The sequence below is a fragment of the Oncorhynchus kisutch genome, linkage group LG11 (assembly GCF_002021735.2).
Source record: "Oncorhynchus kisutch isolate 150728-3 linkage group LG11, Okis_V2, whole genome shotgun sequence".
Classification (NCBI taxonomy): Eukaryota; Metazoa; Chordata; class Actinopteri; order Salmoniformes; family Salmonidae; genus Oncorhynchus; species Oncorhynchus kisutch.
The window spans coordinates 29,503,982-29,526,936 of record NC_034184.2 but is presented as its reverse complement, the minus strand read 5'-3'; the positions used below and the strand labels follow the sequence as shown (position 1 = coordinate 29,526,936).

General features: G+C 42.2%; 1 protein-coding gene across 1 annotated transcript in view; it reads right to left on the bottom strand.

Annotated features, from left to right (window-relative positions):
* Nucleotides 1–18,213, bottom strand: part of LOC109898880 (echinoderm microtubule-associated protein-like 6) — a 91,438-nt gene extending 73,225 nt beyond the window's left edge. The window contains exon 1 of the mRNA XM_031835606.1: nucleotides 17,093–18,213. Within this exon, the coding sequence (XP_031691466.1) occupies nucleotides 17,093–17,289 (197 nt within the window). The 5' untranslated portion in view covers nucleotides 17,290–18,213. The remainder of the gene's footprint in view (nucleotides 1–17,092) is intronic.
* Between the last annotated feature and the right edge of the window lie 4,742 nt (nucleotides 18,214–22,955).

The window sequence follows — 22,955 nt, the reverse complement described above, 5'->3', positions numbered from 1 at the left end:
ATGTTGCAGTGTCATGTAAATGTATCATAATGCAGAAACCTCAATAGCCCAACTCTCTAAATACATGTCTCTGGATATAGTGCATTTTAGTATGAAACAAGTGTTGGATATCACTTTTAGCAACAAAAACACACACATTTTAAAGCACATCTAAAGTCAAATGTTTTAAAAGTATGAGAACAGCCATGATTCATACACATAGAAAGGGACCAATGAGCATTCATTTTAGATGAAAAAATGCAAATGTAACTGGTTAATACTGAAATGGGATTTTTTTCACTGATGTGATAACCTACAATCTCTTAATGACCTAAACAATAACCCTACATCTCACTGCACCCGGTCACCCCCCTCTAACAGGCACCTAGGTCTACTTAGCATTCACCTTAACACTCATCCAACCTACACTGCTAATGCATTACCCATCCACTCCACAACAGTACCACTCCTTCTTTCCTCTGACCCTTCCCTGACCCCCCACTCTGCTCGGGATGTCTGTCTGACTCTCCTGTAATCTTGCCCTCTCATAATTAGTGTGAGTTCCTCTCCTGGAAGCCTGTGTCCTCGGGACAACCACCATCTGCTCCACTAAAACGATAGCAATATCACCCCGGCTATTCATAGCTGCCACAAAATCAGCTCAGGCTAAAAACAGCAGAAAGGGACTCCGCCAAGAGGCTGGTTTTCACGGTAAAAAGCAATAACCCCATTTATAAATGATCCAATAGGGTTTGGAGGGCAGAGGGGAGATAAACAGAAGAACATTAAATGATGCTTTGTTTGTGTTGCCTCAGAAGATTCAATACATCCCTCTGCTCCTGAGGAAGATGTTTGCCTTACAGCGATAGCTCAGTCAAGAGACAAAAAGACTCAAGAAACATAGCTAGACAAACTCATAGATAAAAAGGTATTCATTGAGCGTCATTCATTGAGCCCTGTACTAATGGCTACATAATAAAGAATGCTGCTGCACGGGTACTGACCAAGACCAGACGGAGAGCACACATTACACCGGTTTTAAGGTCTTTGCACTGGCTGCCTCTGAGTTTCTATTGCTTTTTAAATCAATCCACGATTGTGCATCCTAATACATGTCTGACATGCTTTTAAGTTATGTACCCAGTAGGTCCTCTGGCACTGGCCTTTTAAGTATCCCAAAGCCTAGGACTAAGAGGCATGAAGAGGCAGCCTTTAGTTACAGTATTATGGCCCCAGCCTCTGGGGGTGGACACACACACACACAGGGTGTTTTTTTTGTCATTTTGTTTTTGTCACTATTTTGTTTATTATCTTATGTTTGTTGTGTAGTAGGTATTTCAGCTTTTATTTTCATTTTTTAAAATGCGTTTTTCTTTCTGTGAAGCACATTGAGTTGCATTCCATGTCTGAAATTGGCTGTAAAATAAAGCTTGATTTTATAAGCATATTTTATACGAGGAGCAGGAAATATAACCGATTATCAATGGAAATTCTGCAATAAGGGGCATAATCTAAAACATTCATAGTCTCAGTTAATCTATAATGAGCGCAATTCCTCCTTCGAACATTTTAAATCACTTAATGAATAATAGAACAATAAGTGTCTGCCACCAGACAGTGTTGGAAGGAGTACTGTAATTACACTGATATTATAGAGCTGACAAGTTAGACAGAGCAAAGGAAAACAGAGGATCAGTCATTCTAACAAGACTCTCAGAAAACATTCATCTCAATACTGTATGTGATTACAGTATCTATGGAAAAAAGCCTGGGCTGTTATGACTGGCATGTTACAGACATTTATAATGAATGGATCACACCACCTGCAAAGTGGATAGGATTCCCTATTAGATGCCACACCTAAGGTATCCAGTGAATATTCTAGTACTAGTGGAAAATTCCTGATGGAAATACAGTCCTGTATAGCCTATTATTCTGTGCAATTTCAGCACAGCACAGCAAGATAAGCATCTCTGTCAGAGTGCTCAGGGAGGAACAGACACATTCGGATTTTCATGATCAAAGACCTACTTAGATGGTCTGTACTGTAGTTTGCTGGGAATGTCAACGTCAAGATTTGCCATGTACAAACCAACTGGAACCCAAGCTACTCCTCAGACACTCACTTAGGTATATTCACCTACTGTCTGGAATTCCCCTTTTATGCACTTTCTCTCTCTACTCATATTCTGACCTTGAATTTAAGCATGAGATTAGCATGCTATTCACCCACAACTCGTTTAGTGTGGAGATCAAATAAATGAAGGTGTGGCAGAGTTGTGTCTACAGATACGCCATATTCTGACCTTAACTTAATTTCCTCTGGTGTCTTTATCCTGTGACAGGTAATCACAAGGCTGATCAGACTACATGCTTGAATAGGGCTTTTGACATCCTGTTACAGTACTTAATGAAATCCTACATACTTCAACACTATTACAAAAAGACGACTATCTCTATGGCTTGACCTCAGAGGCACTTAAGTTAATCAAAGTTCAGTTTCCTCAACATCCTACAGCTTTTAACGAGTGACGATGGCTCCTTCTCTCAACCGTGAACACGCATCTTACACACGTGAATGCCTTTAGATAAGCCAGAGCTTCTATACACAGTACTTCATTATCTCAGCATGGTCCTTTCTCATGGTGTGAGAGAACTGAAGTGCTAGTATGATGGTCACTAGTATGCCCCCTGACAGACCACGCACTGTCTAACTACCATCCAAGGCCTACTGTTCTAATATCTAGGGCGTAGAGGGGCTCAAGGGATATTCCTGACCTTGTGATCTGCCCAGGACAAATTGGAATTAGGGCCCTGAGATTTTCCTGGGTCATGTGGTCAGGAAAAATTCCCTTCATATTGTCAATAAAAATAAATAAATGAAATAAAATAAAATACATACAAATAAATGTTTTCCACCACCTATCTATACACAATACCCCATAATAAAAGTGAAAACATGTTTTTAGAAATATCTCATTCACAAAGGTATTCACACCCCTGAGTCAATGCCTTGTAGAAGCACCTTTTGCAGCCCTTTTTTCAATGTAATTTAACTAGGCAAGTCAGTTAAGAATAAATTCTTATTTACAATGACGGCCTACCCCGGCCAAACCCTAACCACACTGGGCCAATTGTGCGCCGCCCTATGTGACTTCCAATCACAGCCGTTTGGGATACAGCCTGGAATTGAACCAGGGTCTGTAGTGACGCCTCTAGCACTGAGATCCAGTGCCATACACCACTGCGACACATGGGAGGCCATCACAGCTGTGATTCTTTCTGTGTAAGTCTCTAAGAGATGTGATTCTTTCTGGGTAAGTCTCTAAGAGCTGTGATTCTTTCTGAGTAAGTCTCTAAGAGCTGTGATTCTTTCTGGGTAATTCTCTAAGAGCTGTGATTCATTCTGGGTATGTCTCTAAGAGCTGTGATTCTTTCTGGGAAAGTCTCTAAGAGCTGTGATTCTTTCTGGGTAAGTCTCTAAGAGCTGTGATTCTTTCTGGGTAAGTCTCTAAGAGCTGTGATTCTTTCTGGGTAAGTCTCTAAGAGCTGTGATTCTTTCTGGGAAAGTCTCTAAGAGCTGTGATTCTTTCTGGGTAAGTCTCTAAGAGCATCCCATACCTGGATGGTGCAACATTTGCTGTTATTCTTTTCAAAATTCTTCAAGTTCTGTGAAATTGGTTGTTTGATCATTGCTAGACAACCATTTTCAGGTCTTGCCATAGATTTTCAAGTAGGTTTAAGTCAAAGCTGTAACTCTCCCACTCAGGAACATTCACTGTCTTCTTGGTAAGCAACTCCAGGTTTAGATTTGGCCTTGTGTTTTAGGTTATTGTTCTACTGAAAGGTGAATTAATCTCCCAATGTCTGGTGGAAAGCAGAATTTCCCAGGTTTTCCTTTAGGATTTTGCCTGTGCTTAGCTCCATTTGATTTATTCTTTTTAATCTTGAAACTCCCCAGTTCTTATGATTACAAGCATATTGATAACATGACGCAGCCACCACTATGCTTGAAAATATGGAGAGTGGTAATCAGTCATTTGTTTTATTGGATTTGCCCCAAACATAAGATGTTGAATTTAGGTCTAACAGTTAATTGCTTTACCACATTTTTTGCCATATCATTTTAGTGCCTGGTTGCAAACAGGACGCATGTTTTGGAATATTTTTATTCTGCAAGTTTCCTTCTTTTCCCTCTGTCAGTTAGGTTAGTATTGTGGAGTAACTACAATGTTGTTGATCCATCATCAGTTTACTCCTACATAGACATTCATGTTGAAATCCCTTAGCGGTTTCCTTCCTTTCCAGAAACTGTGTGGGGTACAGAGATGAGGTAGTCATTCAAAACATTGCACACAGAGTGAGTCCATGCAACTTATTATGTGACTTGTTAAGCAAATGTTTACTCAATTTATTTAGGCATGCCATAACAAGTGGGTTGAATGCTTATTGACTCAATACATTTCAGCTTTTCATTTTTTATTCATTTGTAAAAATGTTGAAAAACATAATTCCACTTTGACATTATGGGGTATTGTGTGTTGGCCAGTGACCAGAAAAAGTAAAGGGGTGTGAATACTTTCTGAAGGCACTGCGGTGACGATCCAAAATGCTATATATCCATTTTCAGAAATGTTGGTAAATTGATTTGTTTAAAGAAATGAAAGAGATTGGTGTGTTATTTCACTATCTAATCATTTCAAAGGGTTGTTCAATGAAAGACATGTATTTGTTGAAATGTATAACTTCAGGGATATTAGCATTTAGCAAAAAAAAGACATTTTGTAAAACCCATCAATTACAAATCTGAGAACAGTAATATTTTACATACGTGAAGGTACCCATAAGCAATCATTTTTGATGAAAAAACACAAATGTGAAAAATTGGTGGATATAGCGTTTTGCTAATAAACTCTTCAAATATTGAACAGGATATTTGTATTTATTATGGATGTGTATGTATAGTGTGTGTGTGGTCATGTGTATGTACTGTCATGTGTATGTACTCCCATAGTCTGTTCTGAACTTGGGGACTGTGAAGAGACCTCTGTTGGCATGTCTTGTGGGATATGCATGGGTGTCTGAGCTGTGTGCTAGTCATTTAAACAGACAGCTTGGTGCTTTCGAACATGTCATTACTTCTCACAAATACAAGTAGTGATGAAGTCAATCTCTCCTCCACTTTCAGCCAGGAGAGATTGACATGCATATTATTATTGTTTGCTCTCTGTCTACATCCAAAGGCCAGCCATGCTGCCTTGTTCTGAGACAATTGCGATTTTCCTGTCACTCTTTGTGGCACCTGACCACACGACTGAACAGTAGTCCAGGTGCGACAAAACTAGAGCCTGTAGGACCTGCCTTGTTTATAGTGCTGTTAAGGTAGCGCATCGCTTTATTATGGACAAACTTCTCCCCATCTTAGCTACTGTTGTATCAATATTTTTTGACCATGACAGTTTAGAATCCAGGGTTACTCCAAGCAGTTTATTCACTTCAACTTGTTCAATTTCCACATTATTTATTACACGATATGGTTGAGGGTTAGGGTTTAGTGAATGATTTGTCCCAAATACAATGCTTTTAGTTTTTGAAATATTTAGGACTAACTTATTCCTTGCCACCCATTCTGAAATAAACTGCAGCTCTGTGTTAAGTGTTGCAGTAATTTCAGTTGCTGTAGTAGCTGACGTGTATCGTGTTGAGTCATCCGCATACATAGGCACACTGGCTTTACTCAAAGCCAGTGGCATGTCATTAGTAAAAATGGAAAAAAGTAAGGGACCTAGACAGCTGCCCTGGAGAATTCCTAATTCTACCTGGATTATGTTGGAGAGGCTTCCATTAAAGAACACCCTCTGTTCTGTTAGACAGGTAACTCTGTATCAACAATATAGCAGGGGGTGTAAAGCCATAACACATATGTTTTTCCAGCAGCAGACTACGATTGATAATGTCAAAAGTCGCACTGAAGTCTAACAAAACCGCCCCCAAAATATTTTTTGCATCAGCCAATTATCAGTCATTTGTGTAAGTGCTGTGCTTGTTGAATGTCCTTCCCTATACGGTTTTGGAGACGGGTGCAGGAATACATCATCTGGGTTTTTAATACACCCAAAACAAACGTATACAAAACCCTGGGATGTACCCAAACAAAGAGTGAGGGTAAACCTCATAGAACGACACAAGACCCGTAATACACAAAGCACGCAGCACAGGCTGGGACAACATATAGGTACTCACACGACCAACAGACATGGGAACAATAATCGACAGCCCAATGGGGAAACACATTTATACAATTACAATCAGTGAGGAATTGGAACCAGGTGTGTGTAATGACACAGTTCAGTGCAGCCAAGAAGGCCGGTGACGTCGACCTCCGGTACTGGTGAACCGAATGAGCAACAGTACTGGGGGGATCTGTGACAGCCCTGAAAGTCTGTTGTCAATTTGTTTACTGTAAAATAGCATTGTATCTGATCAACCACACTTTTTTCCAAAACATTACTAAGGGTTGGTAACAGGCTGATTGGTCGGCTATTTTAGCAAGTAAAGGGGGCGTTACTATTCTTAGGTAGCGGAATGACTTTTGCTTCCATCCAGGCCTGAGAGCACACACTTTCTAGAAGGCTTAAATTGAAGATATGGCAAATAGGAGTGGCAATATCGTCCGTCCAAGTTGTCAGACCCCGGTGGCTTGTCATTGTTGATAGACAACAACAATCTTCCACACTCACATTACGGAATTCATAATTACAATTATTGTTTTTCATAATTTGGTCAGATATACTTGGATGTGTTGTGTCAGCGTTTGCTGATGGCATGTCATACCTAAGTTTGATAAACTTGCCAATGAAAAAAACATTGAAGTAGTTGGCAACATCAGTCAGTTTTGTCATGAATGAGCCATCTGATTCATTGATTGATGGAGCTGAGTTTGCCTTTTTTTCCCAAAATTTAATTGAAGGTGCTCCAAAGCTTTTTACTATCATTCTTTATGTAATTATCTTTGTTTCATAGTGTAGTTTCTTCTTCTTTTTATTCAGTTTAGTCACATGATATCTCAACTTGCAGTACATTTGCCAATCGGTTGTGCAGCCAGTCTTATTTGTCATTCCTTTTGCCTCAACCCTCTCAACCATAACATTTTAAAATTCCTCATCAATTCATGGGAATTTAACAGTTTTACAGTCATTTTCTTAATGGGTGCATGTTTATTAGTAACTGGGGTAAGCAATTTGTAAATATGTCAAGTGCTCCTCCTCCTTTTTGCTCCTCATTACACACCACAGACCAACACATATTCTTCACATCAACAACATAGGAATCACTACAAAACTTATTGTATGACCTCTTATACACTATATTAGGCCCAGCTTTTAAAACTTTGGTTTTCCTAGATATAGCTATTATATTGTGATCACTATATCCTATGGATTATATCCTATGGACTGCTTTAAAGCAAATATCTGCAGCATTAGTAAAGATGTGATCAAAACATGTTGATGATTTAATTCCTGTGCTGTTTGTAACTACCCTGGTAGGGTGACTGATAATCTGAACCAGGTTGCAGGCACTGGTTAAAGTTTTACTCTTTTTCTTTAGTGGGCAGCTTGATGAAAGCTAGTCAATATTCAAATCATCCAGAAAATATACCTCTATGTTGATATCACATACATTATCAAACATATCACACGTTATCCAGATACTGACTGCTAGCACTTGGTGGTCTATAGCAGCGTCCCACAAGAATGGGCATTAGGTGAGGCAGATGAACCTGTAGCCATATGATATGAATGTGTGTCTTGGCGGAGCAATCTGTCAACAAGACAAGCTGTGTGTCAACAAAGTATATAATCGATGTGTCATCAACGTAATCAATATGTAGTCATAACCACCCACGCAGTTACAATGTGTGTTTGTGAGACAGCTGGGCCCAGCTACACAGACATATCCCAGCACCTTTTATTAAATCATGTTTAATATACTGTAACATTACCAATCATTATCAAGTCCAATTAACATAAAAGAAAACATGCATTACCACTGAGAGAAAAGTCTTGGACTCCACATTTTCTTTCCCTATCCACCCATCTATTTTTCAAAGGACTCCATATTCTAGAGAGTGAGAGAGATGAGCCAGTAAAGGTCAGCGGCTCATTTGAAGTCTTCAGCTCCGTGAAATCAGGAGCACTTAGAGCCCAGCCTGGTGTTAATGGAGCATCATGGGAGCAGCTATCCGTCCGCCTCTGATCCAGTCATTAACCCTGATTAATGACACCCCCCCCCTCCCTCCACACACACACACACACACACACACACACACACACACACACACACACAAAGACACACACCATCGGCAATCCATGCCCATCTCCTAGTCTCAGCATGCTCTTTCTAATAAAGCTGATATTGTGGTGTCCCAGTCAGCCTCAGTAATGTATGCAAAGGTCATGAGGAGGAGACAGGATGGGGCAGTGGTGGGGAGAGGTTGATGGGGTCTTTGTATTTGCAATACTGGCCTTTTCAATCAGTGATACTACATAAAACAAATATAATCAACCATGTCATTGCACTAGCGTAATTGAATGACGTCCTGGTGTAAGATTCCAGCTGGTTGATAAGTTGTAAAATAGTTGTAATAGCTTGTGACTAGGCTATATAAAGATTTTTCCCAAATAAATTAAAATAAATGTCAATAATGATTGTCACATACCACAAATAGATGCAATGAAATGTGTTGTTTTACAGGTTCAGCCATAGTAGTACAGCACACCTGTAGCAAATTAGGGTTAAGTGCCTTGCTCACGGGCATATCGGCAGATTTTTCAACATGTCGGCTCAGATAGTTGAACCAGCAACCCTTCGGTTACTGGCCCAACACTCTAACCGCTAGGCTACCAGCCACCCTTCAAGACTAGACTGTGGAGTGTGTGAATGTGACAGTAGACTGTAAAGGTCTAGTTTAAAGACTTGCTTGTCTGAGCATGAAAGGGCTGTATGAAAGTGTGGTTGTGACCCGGTTCTTCCTACTTCTGTCTGGCTGGCAGTGACAGATGCATCCGGAGCCGGGTTCTGCCCTGCAGCACTGACGGAAATGGGACAGCAGAGGGAGGGTAGAGAACCAGCGCATGAGAGGAAGCAGTGGCACAGCCCGTCCAGGCAGGGGACGCCAGCCAAGGGTACGACACTGTGAAACACACCAGTCGGGGCCACAAGCACCAGTCACTTCCAGACAGAAAGACACATAAGAATAACTCACAACTCAACCTGAGTTTAGCAAGAGCTTTTTTTCTTCCCTTTTTTGATTGCCCTTTTGTATCTGCCAAGGGCATGTCTGTATGTAGCCTCACCACTTTTATAGCCTCGCTACTGTATATAGCCTGTCTTTTTACTGTTGTTTTATTTCTTTACCTACCTATTGTTCACCTAATACCTTTTTTTGCACTATTGGTTAGAGCCTGTATGTAAGCATTGTAATTCACTGTTGTATTTGGTGCACGTGACAAATAAACTTTGATTTGATTTGATCTCCATACGTTGGTATTACCTTAAGGATACAGCTGTTTAGATGGAGAGCATTCAAGAACCCGTTGACCTTAAAACCACTGTAATTATACATCATTTGTACTGTGCCCATCATTGACTCCAACACTGGGTGTCTCTGTGTCACATCATACACAGTACCACAGCATTAGGGTAAAGGTCATCTCGGTTAACCCAGAACTAAAATCTGGCGTAATTTGGTCAGATATGTTTACATAGTCTGTCCACGAGAGATTTGGATAAAGGCATCTACAATGGTGACTATTTTGTTGCAAGGGTACATTGAGAAAAGGAGATTAGGTCTGAAATAGTACTGAAAGTGGCTGGGTAATTCTAAAGCCTCTCATAGAGGACACTGGAGTGTGTCCTCTTGAAAATAAGAGTCCTGAGGTAGGGGTTAACTTGAGACCACGTAGCCAATCACAGTGTGAGGACCAGACTTCAATTCAACTTCAATTAGAGTAGGCAGCAGACAGACAGCAGCACATCCCTACACCAAGAAATAATAACGTTGAGCTCAAATTGGAAAAAGGAAACGACCTTAAGGTGCTGTGTGTATGTACTGTGATAATGAGAATGCATGTGACGTGTACAAGCCATGGAGCAGGGGCTACATTATTGGTATTCCTATGATGACTCCCTAACCATCCCTCTGCAAAAACATATCTGCCTGCATGGACACACAGAAATGCACAGATGTGGAAACACAGGCAGGAGCATAGACACCATCTGCATACACACACATAGACAATGACACAGGGACACACATACATGAACCTCATCACCCCCCACCCTTCACTTTCAGATGCACTCAATGCAGACTGGTCAATCAATAAATCCAATCTATTTTATGTCCTTTTTATATCAGCAGTTGTCACAAAGTGCTTTACCGATACCCAGCCTCAGACCCCAAAGAACAAACAATGCAGATGTAGAAGCACAGGGGCTTGGAAAAACTCCTTAGAAGGTAGGAACCTAGGAAGAAACCTAGAGAGGAACCAGGCACAGAGGGGTGGCCAGTCCTCTTCTGTCTGTATTGGGTGGAGATTTAAGAGGCCATTAAGGCCTGTTTCAAGATGATGGTCCCACAGGATAATAACACTCATTTACCAGTACATGTCAATCATATAAGCTCAATGCTTTCTCTTCCTCTTCATATTCATAGTTGAAAGCAATCAAAGTCAGTGGGGAGACTTCTGCCTCTGTTGAGATGATGCCAGAGGGTTCTTCTAAAATAACTGCACCCTGTGTGAGATCAAGATAGTCAAACTCCGGAAACTTGTGACTGTGTAAACCCCTTCAGCCTTCATGGAGCTGTGGCACAAAGTAGGTCTGATTTAATGACATCTTAACTCACTCTGGGTCTTAGCAAAGTAACACCAAGGACAACATTAAAATGTTTCTTTACCTAACTGTAAAGAAGGTGTAGAGCAGGTATTCCCAAACCCCCTGGGTGATTCACGTGATTCACATTTCCTCAGCCACAGTGTGTTATATGTGCAAAAGTAATATCTCACAACTCGATGAAACCTTCACTCTTGCGCAGACATTTAGAAACAAAACATGCCAACATAAAAAAAATAAGTCACTGGAGTTTTTTGAGCAAGAATTATGATGACTTTAGAGTAGTAAGACATGTATAAAAGCAACAGATAATGTACCATTAATAAGAATGGGCTAGAAGCGTATTATATGGTGAGCTACCGAGTGGCTAGGACAGGCAAGCTCCATACTATTGTGGAAGACTTAATTATTCCTGCTGCTGCGGATATGGCTGGGACAATGCTGGGGAAAAGGCCCAAAAAACTATACAGACAATGACTTCATCAAACAACACTGTTTTACGACGCATCAGTGACATGGCAGGAGATGTTTTGAAATAATTAATGGCCCAAAAGCCATGACAGGGAGACATAGTGGAGTGGTAACGAGCATGCAAGAAGTTGCTCACGACGCCACTTGGTTACACTGCAGCATCCACCGAGAGAATCTTGCTGCCAAGGAAATGCCTGACAGATTGAAAGAGGTTTTGGACACTACAGTGAAATGGTTAACTTTGTTAAAGCAAGGCCCCTGAACTCTTGCGTATTTTCTGCACTTTGCAATGATATGGGCAGTGACCATGTAACGCGTTTACAACATACAGACGTGCGCTGGTTATCAAGGGACAAAGTATTGATACGTTTTGTTTAATTGCGAGGCGAGCTTAAAGTTTTCTTTACTGACCATAATTTTCACTTGTCTGACCGCTTGCATGATGACGAGTTTCTCACACGACTGGCCCATCTGAGTGATGTTTTTTCTCGCCTGAATGATCAGAATCTAGGATTTCAGGGACTCTCTGCAACTATATTCAATGTGCTGGACAAAAATGAGGCTATGACTAAGAAGTTGGAGCTCTTCTCTGTCTGCATTAACAAGGACAACACACAGGTCTTTCCATCATTGTATGATTTTTTGCGTGCAAATGAACTCAAGCTTATGGACAATGTCAAATGTGATATAGCGAAGCACCTGAGTGAATTGGGTGCACAATTACGCAGGTACATTCCTGAAACGGATGACACAAACAACTGGATTCGTTATCTCTTTCATGCCCTGCCTCCAGTTGTCACGATCGTCTAATGAATTAATGGACCAAGGTGCAGCGTACGTAGAGTTCCACATTTTTATTAAATGAAACTCACAAAAACATTAAAGAGCAACGAAATGTGACGTTCAGTAGAGCTCACAGGCATCAACATGAAAACAAGATCCCACAAAAACCAGTGGGGAAATGGCTGCCTAAATATGATCCCCAATCACAGACAACGATAAACAGCTGCCTCTAATTGGGAACCATACCAGGCCAACATAGAAATAAATGCACTAGATTACCCACCCTAGTCACACCCCGACCTAACCAAAATAGAGAATAAAAAGTCTCTCTATGGTCAGGGTGTGACAGTACCCCCCCCAAAGGTGCAAAACCTGACTCTATAGGGGAGGGTCCGGGTGGGCGTCTAGCGTCGGTGGCGGCTCCGGTGTGGGACGAAGTACCCACTCCGCTCGTGCACGGCGGTCAACACTGGGCATCAGTGCAGAGGAGGGCACCGGCCATGGAGCTGGGTTGTACGTCTCAGGAGGTTCCGGACTGTGAAACATGGCTGGAAGCTCTGGACTGTGAACCGTCGCCGGAAGCTCTGGACTGGGACTCATTGCCGGAAGCTCTGGACTGGAACTCGTCACCTGAAGCTCTGGACTGGGGACCGTTGCCTGAAGCTCTGGACTGGGGACCGTCGCCTGAAGCTCTGGACTGGGGAATGTCGCCTGAAGCTCTGGACTGGGGAACGTCGCCTGAAGCTCTGGACTGGGAACTGTCGCCTGAAGCTCTGGACTGGGGTAGCGCACTAGAGGCCTGATGCGTTGGGCCGGCACAGGTGGCACCAGACTGGTGACACGCACTTCAGGGCGAGTGCGGGGAGCAGGCACAGGATGTACCTGACTGGAAAGGCGCACTTGAGGGAGAGTGCGAGGAGCAGGCACAGGACGTACCGGACTGGGGACACGCACTTCAGGGAAAGTGTGAGGAGGAGGCACAGGATGTACTGGGCTGTGGAGGCACACTGAAGACATGGTGCGTAGAGCTGGCACAGATAGTGCCGGAACGATGACACACTCCACACGGTGAGTGCGTAGAGCTAGCACAGGACGTACTGGACTGTGAGGGCGCACTGGAGACCTGGTGTATAGAACCGGCACAAATTATACCGGAACAATGACACACTTCGCACGGCGAGTGAGGAGCTGGCACAGGACGTACTGGGCTGTGTATGCGCACAGGACGTACTGGGCTGTGTATGCGCACTGGAGACCTGGTGCGTAGAACCGGCACAAATTGTACCGGAACGGTGACACACACTTCAGTCCGAGTGCATGGAGGAGACACAGGACGTACCGGACTGGGGAGGCGCACTGGAGGCCATATGCATGAAACTGGTACAGATGACACCGGACTGGTGTCACGCTCCTCATCACACCAGCTCTGCAGCACTCTCATCGCCACCACCTTTCTCCGGAATATTTCGTCGAGTTCCTCCTTCGACTCCCTGACGGTCTCTGGCTCATTCCTCGGCTCCGCTGACCACCCCGTGTGCCCCCCTCAAAAAAATTGTCCTGTCTTTTGGGCTTTCTACCAGGCCGCGAACCCCGGCGTCGTCGTTGTCCTCCCTTCTCTCCTGTCGTCTGTTTCTACGGCAGGCTTTCGTATCTTGCCAAGACTTCCTCCCAAGTCCAGGATATTCTCTCCTCGATCTCCAAGTCGATCTCCAAGTCCAGGATGCCATCTTCACCTGGGCACGCTGCTTGGTCCTGGTGTGGTGGGATCTTCTGTCACGATCGTCTAATGAATTTACAGACCGAGGCGCAGCATACGTAGAGTTCCACATTCTTATTAAATGAAACTCACAAAAACATTAAAGTGCAACGAAACGTGACGTTTTGTAGAGCTCACAGGCATCAACATGAAAACAAGATCCCACAAAAACCAGTGGGGAAATAGCTGCCTAAATATGATCCTCAATCAGAGACAACGATAAACAGCTGCCTCTGATTGGGAACCATACCAGGCCAACATAGAAATAAATGCACTAGATCACCCACCCTAGTCACACCCCGACCTAACCAAAATAGAGACTAAAAAGACTCTCTAAGGTCAGGGCGTGACACCAGTCCACTTACCGATATCTGAACAAGAGAGCCTCATTGAAATTGGAATAAGCTATTCTGTGAAAATTGTATTTAATCAGAAGCGACTGCCAGATTTATGGATTGGGCTGCGCTCAGAGTATCCTGCCATGGCAAATCGCGCTGTTAAGACACTTGATGCCCTTTGCAACCACATACCTATGTGAGAGTGGATTCTCGGGCCATCACTAGCATGAAAACTAAATACAGGCACAGACTATGTGTGGAAAATGATTTAAGACTGAGACTCTCTCCAATACAACCCAACTATGCAGAGTTATGTGCATCCTTTCAAGCACACCGTTCTCATTAATCTGTGGTGAGTTATTCACAATTTTCGATGAACAAATAAGGTTTTATATGTAAGATGGTTAAATAAAGAGCAAAATGATTGATTATTATTATATTACTATTTGTGCCTTGGTCCTATAAAAGCTCTTTGTCACTTCCCACAAGCCGGGTTGTGACAAAAACACACACTCATTCTTATGTTTATTAAATGTACCGCAAGGGGTCGGTAGTGATGCCTCATGCCACAAGCAGTGCCTTAGACCGCTGAGCCACTCGTGAGGCCCCGTTTGGAGAAATCCGCAATACTTGTATATCACTCACAGATTTTGGGCTAAAACTTAAAAGTATTTTAGGCTACATGGAAATAACATGAAGTAACATATTTAACATGGTACATCGAAATAGGCTTTCCAGCATGGGAAAGGTACCAACACTTCTGTGTAGTTGAAGCTGATCTGTATACTGGACGTTATCATTCATCACATCCATTGAATATGCAATGGGGTCTCTCCGAGTTCAGGTTCTGGCTGTTTCAATGGTTTCCCAGAGCATCTGGGTCCAGTGCTCCAGCTACCCTCAATATTGAGTGACTGACATGTATGACTAGAGAATGTGTAACAGGCATAAACAAGTTTTAATTAACTATTCAATAAAAGTGCATCACTAAACAAATCCACTATATCTAGATCTATATATTTCTGAAGGGGAGTAGGCCCAATTGTGTTACAAATCACTGTGTTGTTGTTCAGTCCTGGCCATGGAGACATGTAATAACTGTTCAACAGTCCACTGAAAAGGCCTTTATTCAGAAATTATAGGCCCAACATGGATTTAATTCATCAATATGACTGGCGCAATCACAGACCTAATCCATCAATACAACGACTGTGATAAAGTGTCTGCAGTAGAATGATTCCCTGACAGAGTGGAGAGAAATAACAGTGGACTATTTAAAACCTTTTCAACAAGGCTGGTAGCCTAGCGGTTAGGAGCGTTGGGCCAGTAACCGAAATGTTGCTATTTAGAATCCATGAGCCGACTTGGTGAAAAATATATTGATGTGCCCTTGAGCAAGGCACTTAACCCTGATTGCTCCTGTAAGTCGCCCTGGATAAGAGCATCTGCTAAATGACTCAAATGTTATTGTAACCAAAGTAGATGGGGATGGATTGGTGTTACAATCTCACCAGCACTGTAGGCTTCAACCAGTTTGATTGTGCTCTGTGACCTGATGAGGACTTTGCATTGACTAGCTATGAACAGCGGCTTTGCAGTGAGCCTTGTAGTTTCAAGCATGACTGAGGACAACTACAGACCAGGGCTTATCATTTTTGTGTTTGGGTTGTTACTGTGGTCTGCTGACACCAGCTTGGCTTGCTATCGCTGAGCCACAACAAAGACCATCTGCACTGCCAGCTCAAGCTCTCAAAAAAATACTATATTTGCATACAGGACCAAGAACTATACATTTCACACATCCACCAGCCTCAACCCCTCTCCAGTGTGTGCTTTTGCAGGGGGCACTGCTGCTGTAGTTGCAGGCATCCAAGGGAGACAATAGCTTTTAAGGGCCTTTTTGGCTCTTGAATAACTATTTGGGTGAGGAACTGTTGGCCAGCTCCATGCTTTCAAATCATCATGGTTGCTGACTCAAAAAGCAAGGAGCTGTCCACCAACTGGTGGCACTGAAATGGCTGTTTTGACATAGGTAGACGTGATGAGAGATCTAAGGAAAGTCATAGTACAAATAGTATGATCTCTGTGAATAGAATTCTTGCAATGACTCCCGTGGGTTATAGGCTCTCTGGACAGGCGAGGCTACACATTACTTCTGCACAGTGACGGCTCACATGGCCACTGGACAGAGCAACACTGGAGTGATGCCATGGGTCAATTTATTGCTTTAATTAAGCAATTCATTAAGATCCACAGATTCAATAAAATGTGGATGTGATTTTGATAACTGGCTAAGAGAGGGACCGAGGAAATGTTATGTTTTAAAGTTGATCGGCTATGTGAACCGCAGTCACTTAGCAACCACCAGGTGCTCTACCTTGCACCTTAGAGACTGCTGCCCTATGTACATAGTCAATGAACACTGGTCATTTTAATAATGTTTACATACTGTTTTACACCACATTATATGTATATACTGTATTCTAGTCATGGATCCTCCTATATAACTACTGCTGTACACACCTTTTCTATTCTTATAATGTCCATACAGTCTTTACACACCATTATATATAGGACTATATTTTTACTCTGAACACTGACATTGTTCATTCTGATATTTCTTAATTTCTTTCTTTTTACTTTTTGTTTTATGTGTGTATTGTTTTGTATTGCTATGCATTACTGCACTGTTGGAGCTAGAAGCATTTAGCTGCACCTGCGATAACATCTGCAAATCTGTGTATGCGACAAAGAAACTTTGATTTGAAATTATACATATTTTACACTTGTGCGCATTTTGTACGCATTTTACGACATACTTGTTGGTGTTCATTGGCTGTAGGTAAAGCGATACATTCCAAGTAACACTCACCTTATAATGTCATCGTTGTGACCCAGGTAAAACTTCTGAGTGTGTTCTCTGGTATTGTAAACCACGCCGACTCCAGCCACGAAATAGACCACTTCTTTCCCAGCGGTGTAGTACAGGTTGTTTCGGCATTGATGCCCTCTGTACCCGTAGATCCATTCTAATCTCAATTGGCAACGCGGAGCAGTCCGATCCGCCATTATATTTGACAACTTGTTTCTTTTGTGAATTATTCCACTCTAAAGTAGGCTACACGACAACAGGGACCGCAGACATGCATATGCAAAGTTTATGGAAAACTCACTGATAAAATGTGAAAAATCCTAACAGATGACATTTTCCTGTAGTCTAGGCTATCGATTTTAAAATTCATTCCCGCATTCTACAGCAGATGTGCACATTGCGTTTTGAAGAAATAACAGCAAGGACACGACACCACACACCTCAGGTCTATTCATAATTTTTGCTTTTAAAAACTGTGTTGCCTGAATGGTTACTATGTTAGGCTACTCTTAGAGACTGTGAATTAATGCATTATTTTCATCATAAAAAATATGTTTTCACTCTTACCATGATGTCTTACTAAAGTTAATTTACTCCACATTAAATGCTATTTTATATGTATTTAAAATGGGTTCCTTTTCAAATGACAACGAAAACCGAAGAACTGGCCAAATAAACAAACAGCAAATGAACACAATTGCTAGAGGATTCGGCTGCTGCTGAAATATAATCCGGACACTAATCCTCAACTGTAACACCAGCCATAGTTACTACGGTTTTATACAATTCCCAAGACAATAACTAACAACTAAACATTTCAATCAAACGAACACGTAGAAAATAGGGCGAACATGCAATCTTTCTGTCGTCAATTGACAAATCTGGTTTAAGTAAATCCAAGAGTCGAAGTATTGTGAGGAATTACGGATTTTCACTGCAAATCACTCCGACAGAGTGCAAACTGTCTGACAGCCACAGCTGGTTCGCCGCTGTCAGAGTGAAGGCGCCCCAAAATGCAAATTATATGATAACTTCCGTGCAGAGGCAAACAATCTATGGGTTTCAAAACACAGTCGCTCACCGCGCGACTCCGTCGCATCTCCCGCATCTCAAATGGATTGATGAAAATAGGGATTCCGGGCGGCAAGCGACAGAAGCCTATTACTCATAAGGGCGAATGACAGGCGATGCCTATGATAAACCGGGGTGGAAAACTGAGCAGAGGTCTAGTACTGTGTTATTCATTGCGTATTAATATTAATGTAGTAACGTAATGGAGACTTTCCCCATCAAGTATTTAGCGTAATATTTTTCAGAACAGACTCTCTCTATTTTCGAAATGCTATTACCACGTCGCTCTGCGAGCCACCCCTGCCCTGCCGCCGACGTTAAGGGGCCAGCTGCACAGGTTTATGGGTATTGATGTATTTATGTCTGTGGCATCCCCTCTCTTATTGGTCCAAAACATTGAAAACTACAACTACCAGTCAGCAGTGCTAAAGCGCTATCCAAGGTCCTGAAGACCTAAAGATACAACAAAACATCGGTTAGCTATGAAAACAGAATGGCAGCTTCTGCGATCAGCAATAATTGAGTAAATTCATGTGATAGAAATGTACTTTGATTTAATCATCATTTTAGGCCCTAATTAAAATAAAGGCATTACACTGAATAGGAACTGACTGAATCGAATAGCAACTGATAAATGTTTTTTGTAACAAGTTGGATAGTAGATGATATTGGAGTTCAATCGCGAATAGGAAACTAAATTGGATGTAATAATTTAGCCTGAATAATATTAATATCAGGATTTATCACATTGGAGAGAGTTGAACCAAAGGATTCCTCAACACACATGTGATACTTTAGACCATACACAGATGCATTCTAGAACGGAATATCTCTTGGATCCATGGCTCTCAAAACTGAACACCAGTAGCCTATGCTACATTTTCTGTAAAAGGTTTAACAACCATAACCCCTTACTTATTATTCATATGCCACTCTTTGACTGGGGCGGTAGGTAGCCTTGTGGTTAGAGTGTTGGGCCAGTAACAGAAAGGTTGCTGGATTGAATCCCCAAGCTGACAAGGTAAAAACCTGTCATCTGCCCCTAAACAAGGCAGTAGGCCGTCATTGTAAATACGAATTTGTTCTTAACTGACTTGCCTAGTTAAATAAAGGTTTAAAAAAAATCCTGTATATGTTTATATATGGAACAAGAGGTCTTTCTAGATGGAAGCTGGACTCTTGGAATGGATGTTATGTAGATTGTTCTCAAATGCTAAGTAGAGCATGCCATTGCCAGCCCCTTAGACAGCCCCTTAGACAACGGTGACAGACTTTACTGGAGAGCCAGCGCAATCTACCGTGCCATTCTTAGGGCCTCATATAGGGCTCTCTGTGAATATGTTGCGAATTGGCTGAATTAATATTCTTCTTGCACGCTAACAGTCATGTTCACAAAGACCTTGACTGACAACTCCCATGGGACTCTAGCGGCTTACCGATTCCTCAACATAGAAACTGCTCGAGGTTTGTATTACTGCTCCACCCAACCCAAGATCTGCTTGTGCTTAGCCAACTCCTCTGACATTTGTTGCCATGCACGCCATCAAGCATGGATGGTAGGATAATTATTGATAGAGGCATTGGATAAAGCACAAAAGGAACTGGCTATAACCTATATACAGTAAGGTCCATTATTGGCACCCTTGATAAAGATGAGCAAAATATACTATAAAATAATTACAATACAAATACGGAGCTATATTGTATGCTAAAAAAAGGTACAATTATATTATGTTATACTAATACAATTGCTATTATTCATTTTATACAGTCTTTTTTCTCGGCTTTATCGAGGGAGACAAAGCACTTGTTATACTTCCTTATGGTTTATAATTTGGTTGATGGCCTAATGTTACTTTGTTATAATACATAATCCCCTCCCTCACTCCTCTAACCAGGGCATGCTGGGTGAGTCTGTAAAAATAAGAGATGTTCTATGTTTGTGGTTTATTTCATGCACTATTTGTATGCAATCAAGCATCTAATTAAGTATTAGACAAGACTACTGTCTTGAATCCTGCCTCATATTCTTGTGACTAGTAAAATAAAAAAATACTACAGATGCACAAAGTAATTGCATGTCACTGTTTGAATTGATGCAGTGGATAACTCGTTTCAAACTGTATTGATTTGTTGAGCACATGAATCCAAATGGGTATTCTTGGGTCTCGACCCCGCCCTGTGCAACTGGCTACTGGACTTCCTGACGGGCCGCCCCCAGGTGGTGAGGGTAGGTACCAACATCTCCACCCTGCTGATCCTCAACACTGGGGCCCCACAAGGGTGCGTTCTGAGCCCTCTCCTGTACTCCCTGTTCACCCACGACTGTGTGGCCATGCACGCATTCAACTCAATCATCAAGTTTGCGGACGACACTACAGCGGTAGGCTTGATTACCAACAACGATGAGACGGCCTACAGGGAGGAGGTGAGGGCCCCCAGAGTGTGGTGTCAGGAAAATAACCTCACACTCAACGTCAACAAAACAAAGGTGATGATTGTGGACTTCTGGAAACAGCAGAGGGAGCACCCCCCTATCCACATCGATGGGACAATAGTGGAGAGGGTAGTAAGTTTTAAGTTCCTCGGCGTACACATCACGGACAAACTGAATTGGTCCACCCACACAGACAGCGTCGTGAAGAAGGCGCAGCAGCGCCTCTTCAACCTCAGGAGGCTGAAGAAATTCGGTTTGTCACCCAAAGCACTCACAAACATCTACAGATGCACAATCGAGAGCTGTCGGGCTGTATCACCGCCTGGTACGGCAACTACTCCGCCCACAACCGCAAGGCTCTCCAGAGGGTAGTAGGTCTGCACAACGCATCACCGGGGGAAAACTACCTGCCCTCCAGGACACCTACACCACCCGATGTCACAGGAAGGCCATAAAGATCATCAAGGACAACAACCACCCGAGCCACTGCCTGTTCACCCCGCTATCATCCAGAAGGCGAGGTCAGTACAGGTGCATCAAAGCAGGGACAGAGAGACTGAAAAACAGCTTCTATCTCAAGGCCATCAGACTGTTAAACAGCCACCACTAACATTGAGTGGCTGCTGCCAACACACTGACTCAACTCCAGCCACTTTAATAATGGGAATTGATGGAAATTGTATGTAAAATATATCACTAGCCACTTTAAACAATGCTACTTAATATAATGTTTACATACCCTACATTACTCATCTCATATGTATATACTGTACTCTATATCATCTACTGCATCTTTATGTAATACATGTATCACTATCCACTTTAAACTATGCCACTTTGTTTACATACCCTACATTACTCATCTCATATGTATATACTGTACTCGATACCATCTACTGCATCTTGCCTATGCCGTTCTGTACCATCACTCATTCATATATCTTTATGTACATATTGGGGTTAGCAGATCTGCTAACGATGTGTATGTGACAAATACATTTGATTTGATTGCAGTGCAAGATTTTTGATTGACAGGAGATACCTGGTTGTCAGGGTTGATAGGTCTGTTCTATCTACACAGTGTACAAAACATTAGGAACACCTCCCTAATATTGAGTTGCACCCCATTTTGCCCTCAGAACAGTCTCAATTCGTCGGGGCATGGACTTTACAAGGTGTTGAAAGCATTCCACAGGGATTCTGGCCCATGTTGACTCCATAGCATCCCACAGTTGTGTCAAGTTGGCTGGAAGTCCTTTAGGTGGTGGACCATTCTTGATACACACAGGAAACTGTTGACCAGTGCGCCTGGCACCTACTACGATACCATGTTCAAAGCCACTTCAATCTTTTGTCTTGCCCATTCACCCTCTGAATGGCATACATACACAATCCACGTCTCAATTGTCTCAAAGTGTAAAACGTATTCTTTAACCTGTCTCCCCTTTCTCTACACTGTTTGAAGTGGATTTAACAGGTGACATTAATAAAGGATCTTAGCTTTCACTTTGATTCACCTGGTCAGTCTGTCGTGGAAAGAGCAGTTCCTAATATTTTGTACACTCAGTGTATAATGTCCTTGTGTGAAGGGCAGTCTGAGTTCTCAGTTTACTGGTACTCTTGCGCCCTCTTGTGATAGAAGTGATGACGGAACGTCTCTGCTCTCTCCCAATGCGAGAGATACGGGAGCATAGTTAATCTGATCATCTAAAAAACAAACAAATATATCTATATACTCCTGTCCCCGCAGGTTGGCTGTTAGATTACTCAGAGGTGATAGAAAACTCTGCCAATGGGGTTACTTCGATGTTTAGTAGCCAAATTATAATCTGTAAACACTGAGTCTTCTTTGTGGTCTCCTTTCATTCATGGTCATTGCTAAAAAAGGATGTCTAAATTAAAGCAAAATGGTTAAGAACTATGGTCCGATTCTTTTACTCTCAGTTTTCATCATAGAGGATTCTCAAGCCTCACCCTAGATAGTCTTGCAAGGTCAAACATGGCATTCTCACATTCGTTTAGAGGCAAGCTTCACCCATATCCCCAAAAACGGACCAACCTAAATCCTGATGTTTCTAGAGGGGATAGAAGTGGTCAATTTAACAGGCCACCTGTAATCTCAATAATCTATGCCATTTTGAGTTTTAACATACCCGAAAATCAAACTCAGCACGCTAAACCATTTTAAGACAACTGTTGCCCATAGTGTTCTTTCGTCTCATATTAGAACAAATTAAAATGGCGTATTTGTATTTTTCCAGTGATATATTGTTTAGTTTTCTGCTAGCCTCTTACCCAGGCCTAAGGTGTCCGGGAACGAGATATGCGTTCTGCAGAAATGTTCAACACTGGTTG